Below are 21,069 nucleotides of genomic sequence, written 5' to 3' on the forward strand. Positions count from 1 at the left end.
TAATCCTAGGTGCCTCAATATGGATTCAGGTGTCCCAAGTGATAGATTAACCCACTGTAACACAGTACCTCCCCCGTACTAACTAGAGGATTTTAAGAACCGATATTAGTTTTGGATTTACTACCAGTGCAATGTGATTGGGGTAGGTCTTGAGGAAAATGGACATCCCCTTGCAAGACAGTTACCCAGATGAAATTATCACAAGATTTTTTTCTTCTTCTTTTTTTTTTTATCTAAGCGAGAGAAGTCTAGAATCCTCAAATACAGGAGGAAAAGCTGTTTCCACTAGTAGTAGAGGTTCGGAGTGTCTCAGGAGTTTGAGGTTCCCAGTCTCAGTCCAAGTAAAAGTCTCCATTTCAGGTTTCAAGCTACCGCTTCTTCATAATCAGTACCTCTGATTTTACATGGGGAATGTGTCTTAACTACGAATTCAGTTATTGTTGTAATTCTGAAGTTCACAAAATTAAATTGTGCTAAAATTGACTGCTATTATTTTTTTTACCAATATTTATCCTGTGACTACAAGAAATAAAACCTTATTTTAAGGTTTCCAGGGAAGCTGTCTGATAATATTGTTTTCTGAAATCTACCTTATCCAACTTTCTTTTAAGTTTGTAAATATGATATAAATTTTTCTCTCACTTTCTTCTCTCTAACATGCTTTGATTTTAGGCTTAGATAATTCAGATTGCTGTATCTGATTTATTTATTTTTATTGGAAAGTCAGAGATAAGGAGAGGAGGAGAGACAGAGAGGAAGATCTTCCATCTGATGATTCACTTCCTAAGTGACTGCAACAGCCAGAGCTGAGCTGAGCTGAGCCGGCCTGAAGCCAGAAGCCAGAAGCCAGGAACTTCCTCCAAGTCTCCTATGTGGGTGCAGGATCCCAAGACTTCAGGTCATCACAAGCAGGGAGCTGGATGGGGAGCAGGGCTGCCAGGATTAGAACCAGCACCCGTATGGGATCCCAGCTCTTGCAAGGCTAGGTCACCACACCAGGCCTGGTTGTTGTATCTTTTTTTTTTTTTTAAGATTTATTTATTTTTATTACAAAGTCAGATATACAGAGAGGAGGAGAGACAGAGAGGAAGATCTTCCATCCAATGATTCACTCCCCAAGTGACCACAATGGCTGGTGCTGCGCCGATTCGAAGCTGGGAACCTCTTCCAGGTCTCCATGCGGGTGCAGGGTCCCAAAGCCCTCAACTGCTTTCCCAGGCCACAAGCAGGGAGCTGGAAGGGAAGCAGGGCCGCCGGGATTAGAACTGGCGACCATATGGGATCCCAGCACATTCAAGGAGAGGACTTTAGCTGCTAGGCCACGCCGCCGGACCCTGGTTGTTGTATCTTTAAGTCAGTGTTTATTTCTAATCTGACTTCAGTTTGCTAGTAAGTATGTCAGAGGAATTTCTCGTCTCTGATATTGTGGGGTTTTCTTTTGTTTAGTTTTTGAGATTTATTTATTTTTCTTGGAAAGGCAGATTTATAGAAAGAAGGAGAAACAGAAAGAAGGATCTTCCATCCACTGGTTCACTCCCTAGGTTGCTGCAATGGCCAGTGCTGAGCCAATCTGAAGCCAGAAACTAAGAGCTTCTTCCAGGTCTCCCATGTGGTGCAGGGTCCCAAGGCTTTGGGCCGATATTGACTGCTTTCCCAGGCCACAAACAGGGATGTCAGAAGGGAAGTGGAGCAGCCAGGATTAGAACCAGTGCCCATATGGGATCCCAGCGCATGCAAGGCGAGGACTTGAGCCACTAGGCTACTGTACCAGGCCCTGATATTGTGATTTTTAAACTTATTTTATTATTTTATGATACAGCTCCATATGCTCTTGGATTTCCTGTTTCCCCTTCCCCTACATCCTTGCTCCCCAACTGATTTCCCTATATTATTAAATAGTGTAAGATATTGGGATTTTTTAAAGAAATTGTTTATGTATTTAAATTTTGTTTTGTTTTGTTTTGTGTTGTTTTGTTTAGAGGGAAAAAAGGAAAAGAGGGGGTGGAGAGAGAGGTCTTTTTTGGTTTACTCCATAAATGCTCACAACAGCTGGGGCTGGGCTAGGCTAACGCTAGGAGCCTGGAACTCCATCCAGATCTCCCACTTGGAGGGTAGGAACCCAAATCTTGAGCCTTCCTCTGCTGCCACCCAGTGTATTCATTACAAGGAAGCTTGACTTGGAAGCAGAGGTACAAAGTACCAGCCCAGGTACAAGGATTAGGATGTTGGTATCTCAAATGTTACACTAATCCCAAACCAAATGCTTACCCTGGTGATTTTTGTTTCTTGAATTTCTGTTTGACTTTTCTTTATGGGCTCTATTTCTCTGCTAAAAACACTCTATATATGTATACTGTTTACCTTTTCCACTAGATTTTTAAATCATGATTTTTAATACTAATACTATAATAGTAATATTGTTATATCATAATTTTCACTATATGTAATGATTTTGCCATACATGAAAGTTTCTTTTAATTCATGGAGAATATGTTATGAAAAACTACATGGATTTCAAAAACTTATTTGCACCAAAATACATTTATATTTGTTTTTATTTTTCCTCAAAATGAAATTTCATTTTTTGAGTAACTATGTGCATAAAAACAGCTACTAAATATAGTTATTTTAAGTCTCTAAGTTCCAACATTTGGGCTATCTCTGTATCTGATTCTAATATGTGTTTTCTCTCTTGTAATGTCAAATATGTTTTTATGCATTTGTATATATTATATATGATGTTATATAATTGATAATATATGAATTTTTGCTAGGTGAATTAATGAATGCATCATAAAATATTTAGATAACATGAGTACAATACTTACATTTAAGTTAAAGATGCTATTTACTTTCATCTCCCATAAACAGCAGGAATCCAAGATTGCAACTGGAGCCAAGACTTGCAACTAGGGACAACCATTATGGGTTGCAGGCATCCCAAAAGGAAACCATAGCAGTTTCCTGGAATCTATTGTCTATTGGTTCTCTCCTACCAACAATTATCAATATTTTTTATTGACATTTTTTCTCACTACTTTTTTTTAAGATTTATTTATTTTTATTACAAAGTCAGATATACAGAGAGGAAGAGAGATAGAGAGGAAGATCTTCCATCCAATGATTCACTCCCCAAGTAAGCCGCAACGGCCCGTGCTGTGCCAATCCGAAGCCAGGAGCCAGGAACCTCTTTCAGGTCTCCCACACGGGTGCAGGGTCCCAAGGCCCTGGGCCATTCTTGACTGCTTTCCCAGGCCACAAGCAGGGAGCTGGATGGGAAGTGGAGCCGCTGGGATAAGAACCTACGCCCATATGGGATCCCGGTGTGTTCAAGGCAAGGACTTTAGCTGCTAGGCCACGCTGCTGGGTCCATCTCACTACTTTTAGGTGCTCATCATTAAGGGCTTATCTTTAGCCTGTTTTTTTCCCCTTGCTATCCTTTGGTGAGCTCAAACTAACATCACCTTATAAATATATTCTTTTTTTTTTAAAAGATTTATTTATTTTATTACAAAGTCAGATATACAGAGAGAAGGAGAGACAGAGAGGAAGATCTTCCGTCCGATGATTCACTCCCCAAGTGACTGCCAAGGGTCGCGATGCGTGCCGATCCGAAGCCTGGAACCAGGAACCTCTTACAGGTCTCCCACGCAGGTGCAGGGTCCCAAAGCATTGGGCCATCCTCAACTGCTTTCCCAGACCACTGGCAGGGAGCTGGATGGGAAGTGGAGCTGCTGGGATTAGAACCGGTACCCATATGGGATCCCGGGGTGTTCAAGGCAAGGACTTTAGCCGCTAGGCCACGCCGCCGGGCCCTAAATATATTCTTTTATCACCACCAGGTATTCAAGATTCACTAAAAGCATCTGAGTAAAACTCAGTTATTAGCTTCCATGAGAAATCAAGTGATTTATTCTATTATACTTGGAAGCCCTTCCTGAAGGCTAATTGTCTACTTTCTCATGTATGATTGGGAAACTTACAAACCAAGATGTCAAATGCTGCAATTCACCAGTTACAAATATGCTGGGAATGAATGTGGAGGGTTCTTAAACTAGATTTACTGAAGCTCTGTCTTGTAGCCATAACTGCCTGCTAATACACTATAGCACATTTCAGTGCTTTTCAGACTTCTAGAAGATTCTAGCAGCTGATCCAGCAGATAGCTTAAATGTGACACTTTGAAACTCAATCTCATTCCATCTGTCTTCAAAACTGTTTTGCTTTCTCTTTATTTCACTTAATGAAAGTAAAAAAAAAAACAAATATATTATTGTTGTGTTACACTCAGAGCAACTGAGGCCCAGTACTATTGGGAACCTCCGGGAGATAGTGTAGACCGTATCTCATTGGAACTAGATGCAAATCCCTATTCATCATTGGCTGAGTGCTTTTCTCCATAGATACTACCTTCTAAGCACCTTGGACCTGCCGCTAAAGACAGCCCTTAGAATTGCAAGTGCTTGTGGTTAGAGGTCAGCTTTATATATTGAAAAGGTGAACCTGAATGGAGAGAATTAGGGTACCAAACACATTGAGGTATATACTTCAGATGCAAACACTTCAAGTGCAAAATTTATCTTCACTCTCTTTTCTCTCAGTCCTTCACACAACAGTCCATTCTCTAGGCTACTGGCGGACATTTGGTTTTGGTTTTGGATTTTTTTAAAGATTGATTTTTTTATTGGAAAGGCAGATTTTACAGAGAGAAGGACAAATAGAAGAATCTTCCACCTGCTGGTTCACTGCCCTGAATGGCCACGTGGCCAGAGCTGAGCCAATCTGAAGCTAGGACCTAGGAGCTTATTTCATGTCTCCTATGTGGGTGCAGGGTCCCAAGCCTTTGGACCATCCTCTGCTGCTTTCCCAGACCATCAGCAGGGAGCTGGATTATAAGTGGAGCAATTGGGACTAGAACCAACACCTATATGGGATGCTGAGCTGCAGACAGAGGATTAACTTGATACACCACTGCATTGACATCAACACACCAATTTTTAATAACTATCCTACACAAAGAAAGCACCAAGCCTAAACTAATTAATATGAAGAGCTCACCATAGTGTCGATATGTAACTTTTTAGCCTCATCTTCTGCCACTGTCTCCTATACGACTCTGCTCAGAACATTACTGCTTTACATTTTGAACTTTCATGTTGTAGAGTTATTATTTCCTCTGATTGAAATACGTGCTCCCTCTGCTTTACACAAAAAATTATTGATCTTTTAAATTCCAGTTTCAATATGTCTGAGAGAACTGCCTTGGCTCCCCTGAAAAAAAAAACAATTGCTTATTCCTTTGTTCCTTAATACATTGTATATGCTTCTATTTCTGTACTTTGCAGATTCAATTGCGTCTTTTCTTCCCTTCACTGACCTGGGAACTTGTCAAAGGTAGACTTAACGTTGTTAAAGGGAGGTTTGACAGGCCAACTGGAGAAGCCTCACTTTTACCAGCCTCTTTTTTTTTTTTAAGAGTTTTTTGTTTTTTCAGAGTTATAGAGAAAAAGGGAGAAACAGGTAAGAGCAATTCAAGAAAGAGAGAGAGTGAGAGCTTCCATCTCCTGGTTCACTCCACAGTTGGCTGCATTGGCCAGAGCTGGGCCAAACTGAAACCAGAAGCCAGGAGCCCTTCCAACATGGATGATGGGGACCTAACACTTGTACCATCTGCTGCTACTTTTCCCAGGCCTTTATTGAGGAGCTGGATTGAAAGTGGAGTAGCCAGGACATGAACTAGAGAGCCCATATGGGCTGCCAGCAGCATCACAGGTAGCTGTTTAACTCACTCTACCACAACACTAGCCTGAAAGGTCTTAGTTTTTTTTTGTTTGTTTGTTTTTTGTTTTTTTTTTTTTTTGGTATCAAAGATTTCTTTTTTTCTAAGGGGAATCCAATAATGAAGATTGCAGGAGAGTTACACAAGAAAGGAACAGAGTTGTGTCCATTGTATTAAACAAATTAGGCCATAAAACATTTGTGACTTAAATTTCTCCTCTATACTAAATTTATATAACCCAGTTAGCGTGAAGTGTTTGCTAGAAATCCTTTCTCACAGCTTCTTTTTAAGATCTTCAGTTATCTTCTTCTTTTTGCATTAGGATTATATCTAAAGAGATCATCAGCAAGTGATTCTTCCTTGGCGAGCTGAATTTGCACCTCCATCTCCTGCCTTAGCCACTCTTCTAATTCCATATTCTTTCAAGCATTATGAGCTATTAGATCTGATCCTCCAATGATGTGTGGAAGTTTTCCTGCTCCGGGAAATGTGACCTTTTTGAATTTCTTGAAATTCTTCAATTGACCATAATCAATATTTACATCTGACAGATTTCTGGAAGTGGAGCTAACCACCAATGATCTAAATTCAGTCAGTAACAGCTTTCTTGGAAGCACCTCGCCATCTTCCCGAAGTTCATCATCGTTGTGAGCTTCTTCTTTGATGGACACTTCTTTGACTGACCACAGTGATTCTTGCTTGAGATCACACTTCTTCCCAATTTCACTTTCTTGAGATCCTTTGTCTCTTTCTGGTACTGTTTCATCATTGCGAGTGCTGCCTGTTTCCAGATCCATCTTGGTCCTTTTCCTCATATTGACATTTTCCTCTTGCTTATGAGCAGTCACTTGCATTTTCAACTCTGGTTTTGTGTTCTTCAACAACTCTTCCAAGACTTCATCTTCTATGGCCCGATCATCCATTTCTTTTCTCTTTTTAGTTATTAGCTTTTCCGGGCAGAGACTGATGAGCAGAATTTTTCACATCAGATTTGAAATTGTTCACTAGAATCAAGTTCTCTGTTTTTTTGTCAATAGGCTCATTCTGAGATAGATGCTGCTGTGTATTTTCCCATAGTAAGACTGGGGCAGGTTGGGTTTGTTCTAGAAGAGAACAAGACGTTTCTACTCGTGATGACTTGGATGAAGACATTTCTTGATCTTCTTCATCTCTTTCCCTTTTTTTAGGAAATGGTTGAAAGTAGTTTTTGATGGAGTTAGTCTGCTGCGCAGAAGCCCATTTTCTACCTTTATGTTCACCTGCAAACTTTGTTGGTGAACATTGAGAGTTTGACATTTTCTTCCTTCCCAGAGTATTTGATCCTTTATTATGAGAACCTGTCTGGGGAGGTTCCTTTACAATGGATCTTTCCTGTGGAAGTGTTACAGACTTTGATTCCAACCTGCACATCTGGATTTCTTTAGTCCTTTCACTCAAATCCATACACGTATCTACTTGCTCTGATCCTGTGTCAACAACATACGTTGTAGTGTTCACTGGGATACTTGGTCTTAGTTTTTCATCAACCAATAAGGCTTGTGAAAGGCTTGGCCCTGGAGTCGTTGTCTTTACTCCTAAACGGGGCTGGTGCTGAGGATCACAATAATTCTCTGTAGTCTTGAAAATAGCTGCCAATCCAATTTCTGCTTCAGGAATAGGTCGAAGACCTTTTTCATTCGTGGAGGTTGTTTCTTGGACTGAACTGCTTTGAGAAATTCAGTAAAATACTCTGGCTTTACAATAGGGCATCCACAAACGAGTGCACAGATCGTTTTAATGGTGACTTTCACTGACATCACGACAAGGTGAGTACTTTCTTTTGTCCAACTGTTTACAGTGAGTCCTCCAAGTTGCAATACAGCTTGATTTAGAGCAGTTTTCCCAGACACATCTAAACAAGAACAGGCAACCAAAGGCTCATACTCCACCCAAGTTGGTTAGAGCAAAGGTAGCAGTTAGCAGTGCATGATTTCAACTGATTGGCTGATCATCTTCAATTGGCATAGCACAGTTTCTCCTTTACGATGTATTCAGTGCCAGTCAAAAGTCTGTAATGGTTCTCGGGCTGGGCCCGCGGCTGGGAGTAGCTTCCACATGGGCCCTGCTGCCGGCCACGCGACCGCCGCCTGCCAGCCGCCCGAGCTCCGGGCGTGCAGGTCTTAGTTTTTAACCCCAACATCTTCCAGCATTTGGAGGCACCCCTAAAAGTTACTGAGTTGAATATATCCGGCGCATCCAAATATAGCCGATTATAAAAGAAACGGAAGGAAAATCCTGAGCAATTTCAGGAGACAGATACCCTTGGCAAAAAAGAGCAGACTGCAGATGTACAATTGGGACCTATCACAGAAACATATTCTATTTTATTTATCAACTGCTTCAAAAAGGCTTTGAGGCAGTTATTTGCATTGGAATCCAGTGTTTCTAAAGGCAGTGATTTTGGCCTGTTCAACTAAAATATATGCTATATTGAAAACAGATATTCCAGAATATTTTGTATGTACAACTTCCCTAGACTGTGACTGTCCTTGAGTTAGAGACCATGTGCACAGAAAGCTACTTTTTGAGCAACATCTAGTCTATAAGTGCTGAAACCCCAAATGATGTTTGGCACGGTAGTGTTAAACTCTGTGACTGAATATACAGTCATTTTCAATGAAGTAGGCATCTATTGATTATTTTAATTCTTCTGTATGAATAAATAAAGCAGATAAATAATAGTCATTCCAGAATTTTACCCCACCAAAATAAAAATCCTCCTAGGAATCGTTTTTGTTAGCCTTTCCTGAATGAATTAGGTGGACATCAAAGCTTCATTTTCCCTTACCTTGGTTGTTATTTCAAAAATCAGTGAGGTTGACAATCATAAAGTTTAATTGTATTACTATTGCTGTTTTATCATTTTTAAGATAGTGCTGGTGATTACCATGCTCTCTGTGAGAGCAAGCCTAGCAGCAATCTGGCTTTGGTCAGTAGCAACAGTAATAACAGAAGCACCGTTGGAAGAGTTCAACAGTTGAAAACTTAACCACCGTTCAATAGAATGGTGGAGTTGGTTGGGAGTGAGGGCGAGAGAGATTTTAATCTTCCAGAGTACTTTTCAGTGTTTATTAAATTTACTTACTTTCTTTTTGTTACAGATGCTGGTCAAGTCCTCTGTATTTTTGTGATATCTGTTAACAATCCAGATGAGTGAATCAACATCCCAAGAGGAACCCAAGCCTGCTCAGGTTTCTAGTCTTCATAACTTCTTAAGCATTTATGAAAGTATTTAAGATTCGCAACTCTTAGAAAATTTGAGAAGCAACATCACATTCTATCACATATTTGCTTCTCTTTTTAAAGTAGTCCATACTAGAGTTTGACAGGAATGCTGGAAAGAGGGTGATAAAAATGACAGTTGGCTTATAGTGAATTGCTTCTAACAGGGAGGATGGTATGCTTTAATCATAAGTGTTACTGTTTGGTGATAAAACTACTTTTTGTAACTTTTCTTAAAAACCAACATATTTGTTCATATGAAATTTGTTATAATTTTTTCTTTTGAAAAACTCTTTCTATGCTGGAATATAAGGTGTTAATCTATAGCTCCTTTAAGATACCGTTACTAACACCATTTCCATTTCAGAAAAATGAAAAAGAAGACAATGAAAGGCAACAGAACTCAGCTGAAGTGAAGAAACCTGCTGAGGTAGAGTTGTCATGCATAATTAGATTGCAATATTACAGAATATAAACTAGATAAATTTTCATATGAAGAAGGAAAAGGAAAGATGAGTGTTCAAAATGATTACAAACATGGCAAATGGAAAAGGATGAAATTGTATTGATTATTTAGCTGACTCTTCTGAGTCTGAATCTTCCTAGACAAGTAGATCATTTCTGAAGAGCTGTTGAAAATTACCTGTTAACACAGATGCTTTCCAAAATCACAGCTACTGCCCTGGAGATTGTAAATTCACCATCATGCTGGAAGATAAAATTTCCATGTTGATTATTTAAGTAACTTTGTGTTTAGATAATTACAAGGCTACTAATAGGAAGGAGCATTTTCTCTAAAAGGAAGCAATTAAAATAATTATATGGATTCACATTGAATAACTAAAAGTCTTATAGTGTTCTATTCCTCAGTTAAGAGGATTTAAGTCTTAAAAGTGTTCTGTTCCTCAGTAGTACAGCAATAAGAGTAGTAGTCCAATCAGTATGGGCACCAATGACTATATCCAACTACCAAGTTGATCACAGGGAATTGAAGTGCCCTCATAGCCCGAGAACTCTGAGGTCAACCATTCCCTATTGGATCTCCCACACAGAATGGAAGAAGTCAAGATCCTTCCTCACAGGATCTAAGGTCATCGGAACAACACCCAGGAGCCCTGAGCAGTCCTCAGAAACAGAAGAACAATCAACTTCCTTCGTGACTCAGGACAGGAGCTTTCTCTGGTCCTTACTTAGCTCCAACTTTGGCTCCCCACCCTCTCTTGCAATGACCATCAGGGTCACTGTGGAGCCCCCAAAATTAGGTCAGATAGACAGAGACCAATAAGGAAAGCTTAGAACAGACAGGGAAAAGTCAGCTTGGACTACCATGTACCTTACTAGGTGGAACACAAAGATCATTTACTCCTCAGTAAGGTACTAAAGATTTCTCTGCACACCCCTCCTAAAACTGTTCTGCTACTCAATCATTAACATATAGCTTGTTAGAGTTATAAGCCTGTTTGGACTATCCTAAAATTCGTGAAGTTCAGTAAAAATCATGCTTAAATACTATAAGCTGCTAAATATAAAAATGAAAATAGACATGAGACAGCTGAATAGTACCCAATAGCCATTTTGAGGGTTATAGCAGCCAGTTGTGTATGTACTAAATTTGAGATGTCTAGGAAGTAGTTACAGGATGTGGTTAAGGACTTGCATGTTCTAACATATTGGTCACTCAATACCATGTTAATTAACTTCATGATGTTGTTAATTTCCATGTTTCTTCCTGTTGTTGAAGTTGTGTAGTGGCATCTCATTGGAGGGGATGGTATTCTGCCAGCTCTACTTTCAGACCAAGGATGGTCTCCCAATGAAACTGCTGAATTTATCTGGACAATCAGATGCTGGACTCTCTGCATGGTCCAAGCCCGCAATGAAGGAATCATGACTGGTTATGAACAGTACTACTGTAACAATATGGAGGAATACAATATGAGGAGAGAGTTTGGGGAGGGGTTGGGGGAATCCCAGAACCTATGAAACTGTCATAAAATGAAATTAAAAAAATAGAGTAGTAGTCCAAAAATCCATTCTGCCACCATTATTCATAGAATCAATCTTTACTTTTCTCAATTAAAATAGACTGTTTTTCTTTCCACCACAAACATGGAAGGTGATTCTAGAAGTAAAAAAAAAATTGCATTTCACAGGCATTCATTATGTAATGGTGTGAAATCATGGTTCCATAATGTATTTTATGATTTGAGGATTAAACTGTACATCTGGGTTGTTATTTCTGGCATCTTTGTAACAGTAATAGGAAGATATGACATGTGGTATATACCTTGTTGAGTGCAGTAAATAAACTGTGACTACTGCTTTGCTTCTCAGATGCATAATTAAATCCTAGAAAAAGTAAATAGAAGTGGTTAGTAACTCCTACAAAGCAATGAACCCTCTGTTACTTGGAAAAACTGATGAAACTTTGAAGAAAAGCAACCTATTTTAAAATTCATGTTTCTTTTCTCCTTTGAAAGAGTTCACAGAGTGTACCAGATGTTTCTGTAACAGAGACCAGCAACAATGTGGGGAAAGAAGCAACAGATGAAATCAAACCCCAAGGTAGAGAACTAACCTTCGCTCTATACCACAAATTCTAAAACTACCACTAAATTTTCATGGGGACTGCATTTTTCAAGAGTTCACATCTTAAAAATGTAATCTTGGGAATATTTTAAATGTTATTTGGGACTTAGAGTATATTCTCTTCACTTTCTATTAACACTTTTGTGATGACTTTATGACTATCTTGCATTGCCTAGGAAATTTAGTTATGACACTGATTGACACCTTGTAGAAAACTACAATATAAAAATGAAATGAAGGATTTTGGCAGATATCGGCTCTCATAATTCTTCTTCCTATTTGTTCTTTTCGCTCTGGTACTTGACCGCTCATTTATCCTGTTTGACCCATGGCATGAATTCTCATCCCATTCCTAAAGCAAATTCCCCAGTATTATGCAGACTGGACAGGTGTTAACGCACAGATAGTTAAGCTGCTGCCTGGAAACCTGCATCCCCTATTGGAGGGCCAGTGTTGAGTTCCAGCTACTTCACATTTCAATCCAGCTTCCAGCTGATGTGTTTGGGAGACAGCAAGTGGTAGCCCCACATATGTGGGTTCCTGTTTCCCATTTAGGAGCCGCATTTCAAGTTCCTGACTCTTGGCTTTAGCCTGAGTCAGTGCCAGCCCTTGTAGACATTTAGGAATGGCAATAGGGATGGAAGATTTCTCTGTGTGAGTAGATCTCTCCTTCTGCCTTTCAAATACACAAATCCTTAAAAACATTTTTTTGCAGGATCAAAAAAGCAACAAAAAATTAAAAAGGTACTTCTTTGCCTTTCACTACAAGTATTTATTCTTGCTCATACAAGACACTAGTGTAATAATGTACCATCCGAAATCTTTACAATACTTTAAGCATCTTAAATTTAATTGTAAATTCCCTTCAATTCAGTTTACAAGTATTGAGAGTTTAATATGTACTAGATGGGTCTAGACTGAATTACAGTAATAATTACTGGAATATTTTCTAAACTGAAAATTGCTCTGCAGATGTTATTTATACCTTTGAGGAGCTAAATTTTTCCAAGGCGATTTTTTATCTTTAAAATCAATTATTTAATGTTTAATGTTATTATTTAATGTTTCTTATTCATATATATTAAAATGTATACATTAAGAACTAAGCTTATTTTGTCCTTATTGTGAATTTAGTTTTATTTGTGCAACTTCACTAACTCTTAGAACTTTTTCTGCTGGCCAGTCTTTACCTGTTCTGCTTCACCTGTCCCCGCTCTTCAGTTTCCTGATTTTCCTTCCTCCCTACTCCAACTGTCTACCACTAGTACCCCATACATATATTTTGCCTTTACTTTAGTTACTTGGGCCAGGTTATGAATGAACTCGTTCATTTTAAACACGCCAAACAGCATTGTGTTTGTAATTTGTTAAAAGTTTTATCAGGCTTTGACTTTATTTATGGCCAAATTTGTGCTTGCATATCTTTACACATGTGTTCTATTATATAATTTATTGCTTTTCCAGAAAATGTCTCAGTGAAGAATTTGTGGACTTTCTTTTATTTGAAAGGCATGCATTGGGGGAGAGAAAGGAGGGGAGAGAAAAAGAGAGACAGAGGGAGAGGAAGAAAGAGAGAGGTGAGGGAGAGGGCGTGGTATCTTTAATCTTTTTGGCTCATTCTCCAAAACCAACAACAGCCTGGGCTGAAGCCAGGCTGAAGCCAGAAGCCCTGAGCTCAACATGCATATCCCTCCCAAGTGGCATGGATCCAATTACTTGAACCGTCATCTGCTTTTCTGCAAGGTGTGCATTCGTGGAAGCTGGAATAGGGAGCTGGGCCTGGAGCAGAGGCTCTCTTGTATGGGATACAGGCATCTCAAGTGGTGTTTTAACCACTGCCCCAAACACTGCCTGACTTTGCTACTCCTATACTTTGAATTTCTCTTATGGCTTTTCAAAGTATTGGAGAGAAGTGTGTTTTGTGAAATTCTGTTCACCACAGCAGATATGTTCTGAAAATATTACAGTCACTTACTGTGATATCAAATGAATTTCAGTGTACTTATTTATTCAGTGATCAGTCTCTACTAAATCTTACACTCTGAATTCTCCGTGTGTGTGTGTGTGTGTGTGTGTGTGCGCATACTCACATACATATCATGGTGTAAAGAGGAACTGTTACTGCAATTACCACATGTCAAAGGAAGTGTCATTATCTTTGTTATGCAATTGTAAAGTAGTGTTACCTTGCCAAACAGCTCTCAATGCACTCAAATACTTGTTGTCTTCATGAAGAAAATGCCACAGTTAAATGCATTATGTCAGTCTTTTACCCAGGTTGTTCTTCTTTTCAGGATCAAAATTAAATTTTGAGAGTTTTCTTTTAAGTTATTTTTTTGCTCAGTTCTATTCTAATCAGATCCTAGGATTAGCAAAGTTTGATAAGAAATTGACTTTTCCTGTGGCTATTGTAATTCCAGTGGAGTCCAGTGGCGTTTCTTTCTTCCTTCATTCATAACAATCATTCTACATTGTGTACATATTTAAGAAATCCTAGTAATGACGACAAAGCAGCTGAGTTTCAGTCAGGACTTATATTTAAAGAGAAAATCATGCAAATGTTGGGTGGCCTTGAGGATCAAATTTCATCACTTTCAGCAGCAGTAGTTCCACTAATGTTACATGCCTCCTTGTTCAAGACAGATTGCTAAAATTTATTCTAATATGGATTGTAATTCATTTCCATTTGTGTCCTTAAATGGATTTTGTGCAGAGGCTATGCCCAGCAGCAAATCATGCACTAAGTACAGGAAATGGAGGGCGGGATACTGAGCGGTGGAATACTTTTATAAGGCTAGACCTTTCAAAAATATGAATGAGGAATTCTTTTGTGTTCCTACTTAGTTGAAGGCATTCATGCCAATTGTGCTGGGATGGATCTTTGCATGTTAGAAGGTGTGCCAGCTGAGGCGGAAGGTGTGCCTATGAAGGGAGAGCTTGACAGGCTCTTATTTCTCCAAAGAATTTAGTGTGTCAGTCCCAAGAAAGAATTCCATATTTCTGGCACATGGAGTAAAATCAGTAATTACATATTAGTGATTGTATAAATGAATCAGTTAACTTGTATGTAAAAGGTTTAAGAATGTTTAAACACAAACTGATTTTAAGGAAAAACCCAGTAAATATCTGAAAGTATCTTTAGTTCAATTTGTGAATTAATTTGCCCTTGGGGTAGTGCAATAATCTGTGATCCTTGAATTAGGAGATCATTCAGACAAAAGATAGCCTCAGATCAGCTTGTTCAGGATCCTGACTCATAGACCCTGCTATTGTGTGTCTTTTTCTCTTCTTGGTTTTATGGCTGTAAGAGGGGAGTGTTTGACTACAGTTGTAGCTAAACCCGTGGCTACTTCCATTCTGCCTATCAGTGAGGACAATAAAAACATTAGGATTATTGCTTAGCAACCTATAATAGCCAAGCACACTACAGGAGCTCTTTGAGATTGTAATGAATATAGAAAATGCTCTAGTTAATGTGAGAGTTCACTGACAAAGGCAGATGGGTAGATGATAAGTTGAAAGACATTCTTAAAGCAAGAGAAGTAATATCTACCATTTTGTGCTGGATGGGTTAAGAGGAAAGCATACATTAGAACCTGCAGATTCAAAAGAATTTTTCTCTTTCATATTTATTTTATAAAAAATAAAAATTATTGCAGCAATAGTGTAGTGGTTAAGGTCCTTGCCTTGCATGCCCAGGATCCCATATGGGCACCGACCGGTTCTAATCCCGGTAGCCCTGCTTCCCATCCAGCTCCCTGCTTGTGGCCTGAAACAGCAGTTGAGGATGACCCAAAGCCTTGGGACCCTGCAGCTGTGTGGGAGACCTGAAAGAAGCTCCTGGCTCCTGGCTTCAGATTGGCACAGCTCCAAATATCGCACTGCTTTGGGAGTGAATCATTGGATGGAAGATCTTCCTCTCTGTCCTCCTCTCTGTATATCTGACTTTCCAATAAAAATAAATAAATCTTAAAAAATAAAATTAAAAATTATTGCCTGGCATGATGGCCCAGTGGCTAAATCATCACCTTGCACTCACTGGGATCCCATGTGGCCACCAGTTCATGTCCCAACTACTCCACTTTCCATCAAGCTCCCTGCCTGGGGCCTGGGAATGCAGTAGAGGACAGCCCAAATCCTTGGGACCCTGCACCCGCATGGGAAACCCAGAGGAAGCTCCTGGCTCCTGGCTTCAGATTAGCTTAGCTCCAGCCATTGCAACCAATTGGGGAGTGAGCCAGTGGAGAGATCTTTCCCTCTGTCTCTGCTTCTCTTTATAAATCTGTCTTTCCAATAAAAACAAATAAATAAATAAAAATAAAAGCATGTGTATTAATGATAATGATGACAAAACAGAATGGAGATACACCCTTCCCACTACCCTTGTCTAAATTGATTAACTTGTTTTTAAATCCAACTGAGAAGTGAGCGGGAATTGCCATTCTCATGTTCCTCTTATAGAAATACTAGAATTTGTCAAGGAGGAAATAAAAACTTGGAAGGAAGATATTGTAGATGAAGTGTTGGCTTTTCAAGGGTTTCCTCACATATATTTCTTTTTTAAAAAGATTTATTTATTTTTATTACAAAGTCAGATATACACAGAGAGGAGGAGAACAGAGAGGAAGATCTTCCATCGTTCATTCACTCCCCGAGTGACCACATGGCTGGAGCTGAGCTGTGCCAATCTGAAGCCAGGAGCCAGGTCCTCCTCCAGAAACCTCCTCCACGCAGGTGCAGGGTCCCAAGGCTGCATGGGAAGTGGGGCCGTCGGGATTAGAACTGGCGCCCATATGGATCCTGGTGCGTTCAAGGCGAGGACTTTAGCTGCTAGGCCACTGTGCAGGACCCTCTCATATACATTTCTTAATTTTTCTCCCAGGCATTAAAAAGGATACTGTCTAGTTAGGTTTTTATTGTTCAGGATATCGGCAAAACTTTTTGAAAATGGAATTTTGTGGGCCCGGCGGCGTGGCCTAGCAGCTAAAGTCCTCGTCTTGAAAGCCCCGGGATCCCATATGGGTGCTGGTTCTAATCCCGGCAGCTCCACTTCCCATCCAGCACCCTGCTTGTGGCCTGGGAAAGCAGTTGAGGACAGCCCAAAGTCTTGGGTTCCTGCACCCGTGTGGGAGACCTGGAGGAGGTTCCAGGTTCCCGGCTTCGGATCGGCGCACCACCGGCCGTTGCGGTTCACTTGGGGAGTGAATCATCGGACGGAAGATCTTCCTCTCTGTCTCTCCTCCTCTCTGTGTATCTGACTTTGCAATAGAATGAATAAATCTTAAAAAAAAAAAAAGAAAAGAAAATGGAATTTTGTGATGTTCTCTAATTGTGTAAACAAATTGAAGCATGGATGCTCACACTACCAAGGGTGCAGAGGCTTATGATCCTATGGCTTTGACACTGCTTCAGGATCCAGAGGCACACATTTCAAAATGTTTTGCTCCATAACATAAACTTTCACTACCCAGTCCGAAAAATAACTTAATAATGTCTCATCAAGTAGAAGCATGCATGCAAATGACCTGTGTTTTAATCCTATAACATAATATTGCAGACTGGGTAATTGAGAACCAGCTTAAGTCGGCTGCTGCAGTTAGGGAGGCTGAAAATTCCAAGATGAAGGTTTCAGTAGGTTTGGTATCTGGTAAGAGCTCGGTCTCTGCTTCCGAGAGAGTGTTTTGAAGGTTGTGTATGCTGTGCTCTCACATAAAAGAGGAGATAGAAGAAGCAGGGGAGGAGCAGAAAAAAAGAGGGCCTAGATGGTTCCTTTCAGTCACCTAATAAGGGTGCTTATCTGTCCATGTATGCGAGAGGATGGGATATCATGTGACATTTCAGTATTTATATACACAGTGTAATGTTCAAATCATAGTAAGCACTGTTATCTGCTCACCGCTTCTTTATGGTAAAAACATTTAAAACATAGAGTGTGTTATTGTTATTCTAGTCATCCCATGTGCAACTGGACACTAGAACTTGTTTCTCCTATCTAATTATAGCTTAGAACACTTTACATCATAGAAATTTGATTCAAACCTTGGGCATCAAGGAATAAATTATGACTGTGCAGAACCATTTATAGTAATCTTATTTCCCTCTATCATTGATCAGTGTAAGGATTGATGCGGCACCCCAGTAAGGGCCAATGAAATGGAAAGGGAAGTCTTAGAGCAGGGAGTCTGGGATCTTTCTCTTGGATAATAAAACAAGGCCTCAGGAGGAGAAAATTCTTCTGGCCTCAGTCCTTTATTTCCTATAGGGAGGTGATGCACGGAGCTGGATAGCCATCATGTTGATCGTGAGGTACAAGCAAGAAAAGTAATGAAGAGCCGTGGAATCAGTCTTGGTACTAAATGAAATGATTCTGATTAGGTCAACAATAAGTACTGTTATGGCTAAAGCGATTCTTGTGTGATTTTCAGCTGGCAGTATTATAACACACTAGTTATTTTTATATAAAATTTAATATATACTAAACATGTATATTAATATTTAGTTTGAATATTTCTTTCATCCAGCCTCTCTTATCTATCTCTCTACCCTCCCCCCTTGCCCTCAATTTCAGAATTAACCATGGAGGAGCAGCCAACAGCTTCAACTTATTCTGACCCTAGAACCTCAGGGAATATTGTGATTAGAAAACCTGCAAAAGTGATTTTGGATTTAGATGGAAGTGAACTGAAATCAAAGCTGGAACAACCATGGAAGAAAAATCTTTTTGCAAGAGTGGAAGCAAGAGCCCAGGCGATGCAACAAAAAATACTAGATAAGGATAATAAGAAGAAGGAACTAGAAAAAAAGACTGAGAAGATACTTCCTAAGGATGATTTGGCCAAAGAGTGGTTTAATACCGAAAGCCAGACACTGAATACTCGTGTATATTTGCTCGATAAACTTCTACCCACCTTGGTTCCTGCAGCGGAACAAATGTTAACACAGATGGAAAAGAAACAATTTTCGACAGAAACTGACATTGTAACCAAGTTTGATCCAATTAATCATTTGGGGGAATATTTAATGAGAAAAAATCCTCTTTATATCAAAGACCCAGGCATGTCTGGTTACCAGAGGGTGATGAGAGATGTCACAGAAGACCTGAAGATTCATGTTCCTGACACTATCTGCAACAGGTACAATTTGTCATATTTTCAACTGATCTGTTTCCTAGAACAGTAATGTAGTCACACAAACAAGACAAAAATGAAGTGATTTCATAGTTATTCAAAACATGTATTTAATGAGCTACCACTTTGTGATTTTGTTTTGTTTTTGAGATACTGTGAAGAGTGAAGTTATGTTAAACAAGTTCTGAATATTTGTGAATCTAAATATCTCACCAGGGTTCTAATTATGTTGTGGCGCAGTGAGTTAATTTGCCAGTTGGAACACCAACATCCCATCTCAGAATGCCTGGGATTGAATCTCACCTCTGCTTTCAATCCAGTTCCTACTGATGGCCACCCTAGGAAGCAACCGATGATGGTTCAAATACTTGGCTTCCCACCACTCCCATGGGAGACCTGGGTGGAGTTACAGGCTCCCAGCTTGGGCCTGGCCCAGCACCAGCTGGGGCATTTGGCGAATGAACTAATTGAAAATCATTCTCACTGCTGCTCTACCTTTCAAATAAATAAACTTTTAAAAAAGTATCAACTTGTCTATGTGGGGAGGAAAATTGAGAGAAAACTAAAGCAAACCTTAGAATAATTTGAATTGAAATCTAATATTTATGAATTCAGAAAATGAGCATCTGCAATAATGCCCAGTGCTTCTTTGTTATTTTAAATGTCAGTTTATTTTAATTGTATTTGAAAGACAGAAAGAGAAAGAGAGAGCAGGACACACAGAGAAGTACCTTCCATCTACTGTTTCTCTCCCCAAATGTCTGTAATAGCCAGGGCTGGGTCATGCCAAAGCAAAGGGCTAAAGCTCACCTGGGTCTCCTACTTGGGTGATAGGGACATCTAGGCCATCGTCTACTTCCCAGAATGCACTTTAGCTAGAAGCTGGATTATGAGTAGCTAGAACTCAAATCAGACACCCAAATATGGCATGTAGGCTCCCCAGGGTGTACCTTAACCCTTGTGTCAAATGCCCATTCTTGACCACTGTTTCTGAGAATGTCTTCCCATTTATTCACTGCATTTTTGTTTCCATTAGTGTTGTCTTTAAGTTTTTTTATATAGGTTTTGCATCTTTTTTTGGTAGATTTATTGCTACTTGCTTCATTATTTTCTTTTTGTTGCTATTATAAGGGATCTCCTTTCATTGCATTTTCTATTGATATAGTCTGAAAACATGAGAATTATTAATCTCTGTATGTTTTATATTATGTTACCTTACTGATTTAAAAAAAAAAAAGATTTATTTGTTTTTATTGGAAAGTCAGATATATGGAGGAGGAGAGACAGAGAGGAAGATCTTCCCTCTGTTGATTCACTTCTCAAGCGGCTGCAATAGCCAGAGCTGAGCCAATCTGAAGCCTGGAGCCTGGCGCCTCTTCCGGGGTCTCCCACACGGGTGCAGGGTCCCAAGGCTTTAGGCCGTCCTTGACTGCTTTCCCAGGCCGCAGTCAGGGAGCTGGAAGGGAAGCAGGGTGGCTGGGATTAGAACTGGCAACCATATGGGATCCTGGTGCATGCAAGGCGAGGACTTTAGCTGCTAGGCTACTGTACCAGGCCCAATTTTTCCTTGAAAGTTTGATAGAATTCAGCAGTGAAATAATCTGGCCTAGACTTTTACTTCTATTTCTATCAGTGTTCACTTGATGGCAACAAGTAAAACATTTTTCACCCTTTTGATAACCATTTAAAAATATTATTATGGATGCCTGAATTTTAATACATATTCAATGTATTCTAATTGATCATAAGTATTTAAGTATGTAATTATTTATTTCAAAAGACAGAGAGACCGAGAGCTCTGATCTGTTGGTTTGCTGCCCAAAAACCTGAAGCAGGTGCAGCTGGGCTAAGCTAAAACCAGGAGGCTAGAAACTCAGTTTGGGTTTCCTGAGTAGGTGGCAGAATAGAATTACTTGAACCATTATCTGCTGCCTCCCATGGTGTATGCTAGCAGGAAGCTGCAGTCAGAAGCAGAACTGGGACTTGAACGCTGGCACTCTAATTTGGGATGGAGGTATTCCATATGAAGTCTTAAGTTCTGCTCCAAATAGCCATCCCACTTTTTTCTTTTTGATTACCAAATTGCCCCAACTTTTGCTCCTGTGTTTTTCCACAGGAAGAACATTTATAACTTTGTGTGATGTTTTCAAAGGATTCCTTGTTCATTTTATATTATTTTAAGTATTATTTATTTATTTGAGAGATTTTTAGAGAGAGAGAAGGGGATGCAGAGAGAACTCTTCCATTCTCCAGTTTACTCCCTAATTGGTTTTAGTGGCCAGAGCTGAGCTGATTCCACATTGAGAACCAGGA

At 39.6% G+C, this 21,069-nt stretch overlaps 1 protein-coding gene and 1 pseudogene across 5 annotated transcripts in view; one reads left to right on the top strand and one right to left on the bottom strand.

Moving 5' to 3' along the window:
• The window catches only part of EFCAB5 (EF-hand calcium binding domain 5), a 131,323-nt gene that overhangs the window by 10,348 nt on the left and 99,906 nt on the right, over positions 1-21,069 (top strand). For 3 of the 5 annotated variants that reach the window (XM_058675956.1, XM_058675958.1, XM_058675957.1), the window contains exons 4-7: positions 8,920-9,009; positions 9,408-9,470; positions 11,521-11,605; positions 18,198-18,762. In XM_058675956.1, the coding sequence (XP_058531939.1) occupies positions 8,968-9,009; positions 9,408-9,470; positions 11,521-11,605; positions 18,198-18,762 (755 nt within the window). In that variant the 5' untranslated portion in view covers positions 8,920-8,967. Of the gene's footprint in view, positions 1-5,755; positions 5,773-8,806; positions 8,842-8,919; positions 9,010-9,407; positions 9,471-11,520; positions 11,606-18,197; positions 18,763-21,069 lie in introns of those variants that run through there. The other 2 variants (XM_058675960.1, XM_058675959.1) reach the window with 2 other exon arrangements.
• Positions 5,918-7,486, bottom strand: LOC101523879 (nibrin-like; annotated as a pseudogene).

Source organism: Ochotona princeps, chromosome 17, assembly GCF_030435755.1.
Source record: "Ochotona princeps isolate mOchPri1 chromosome 17, mOchPri1.hap1, whole genome shotgun sequence".
Lineage (NCBI taxonomy): Eukaryota > Metazoa > Chordata > Mammalia > Lagomorpha > Ochotonidae > Ochotona > Ochotona princeps.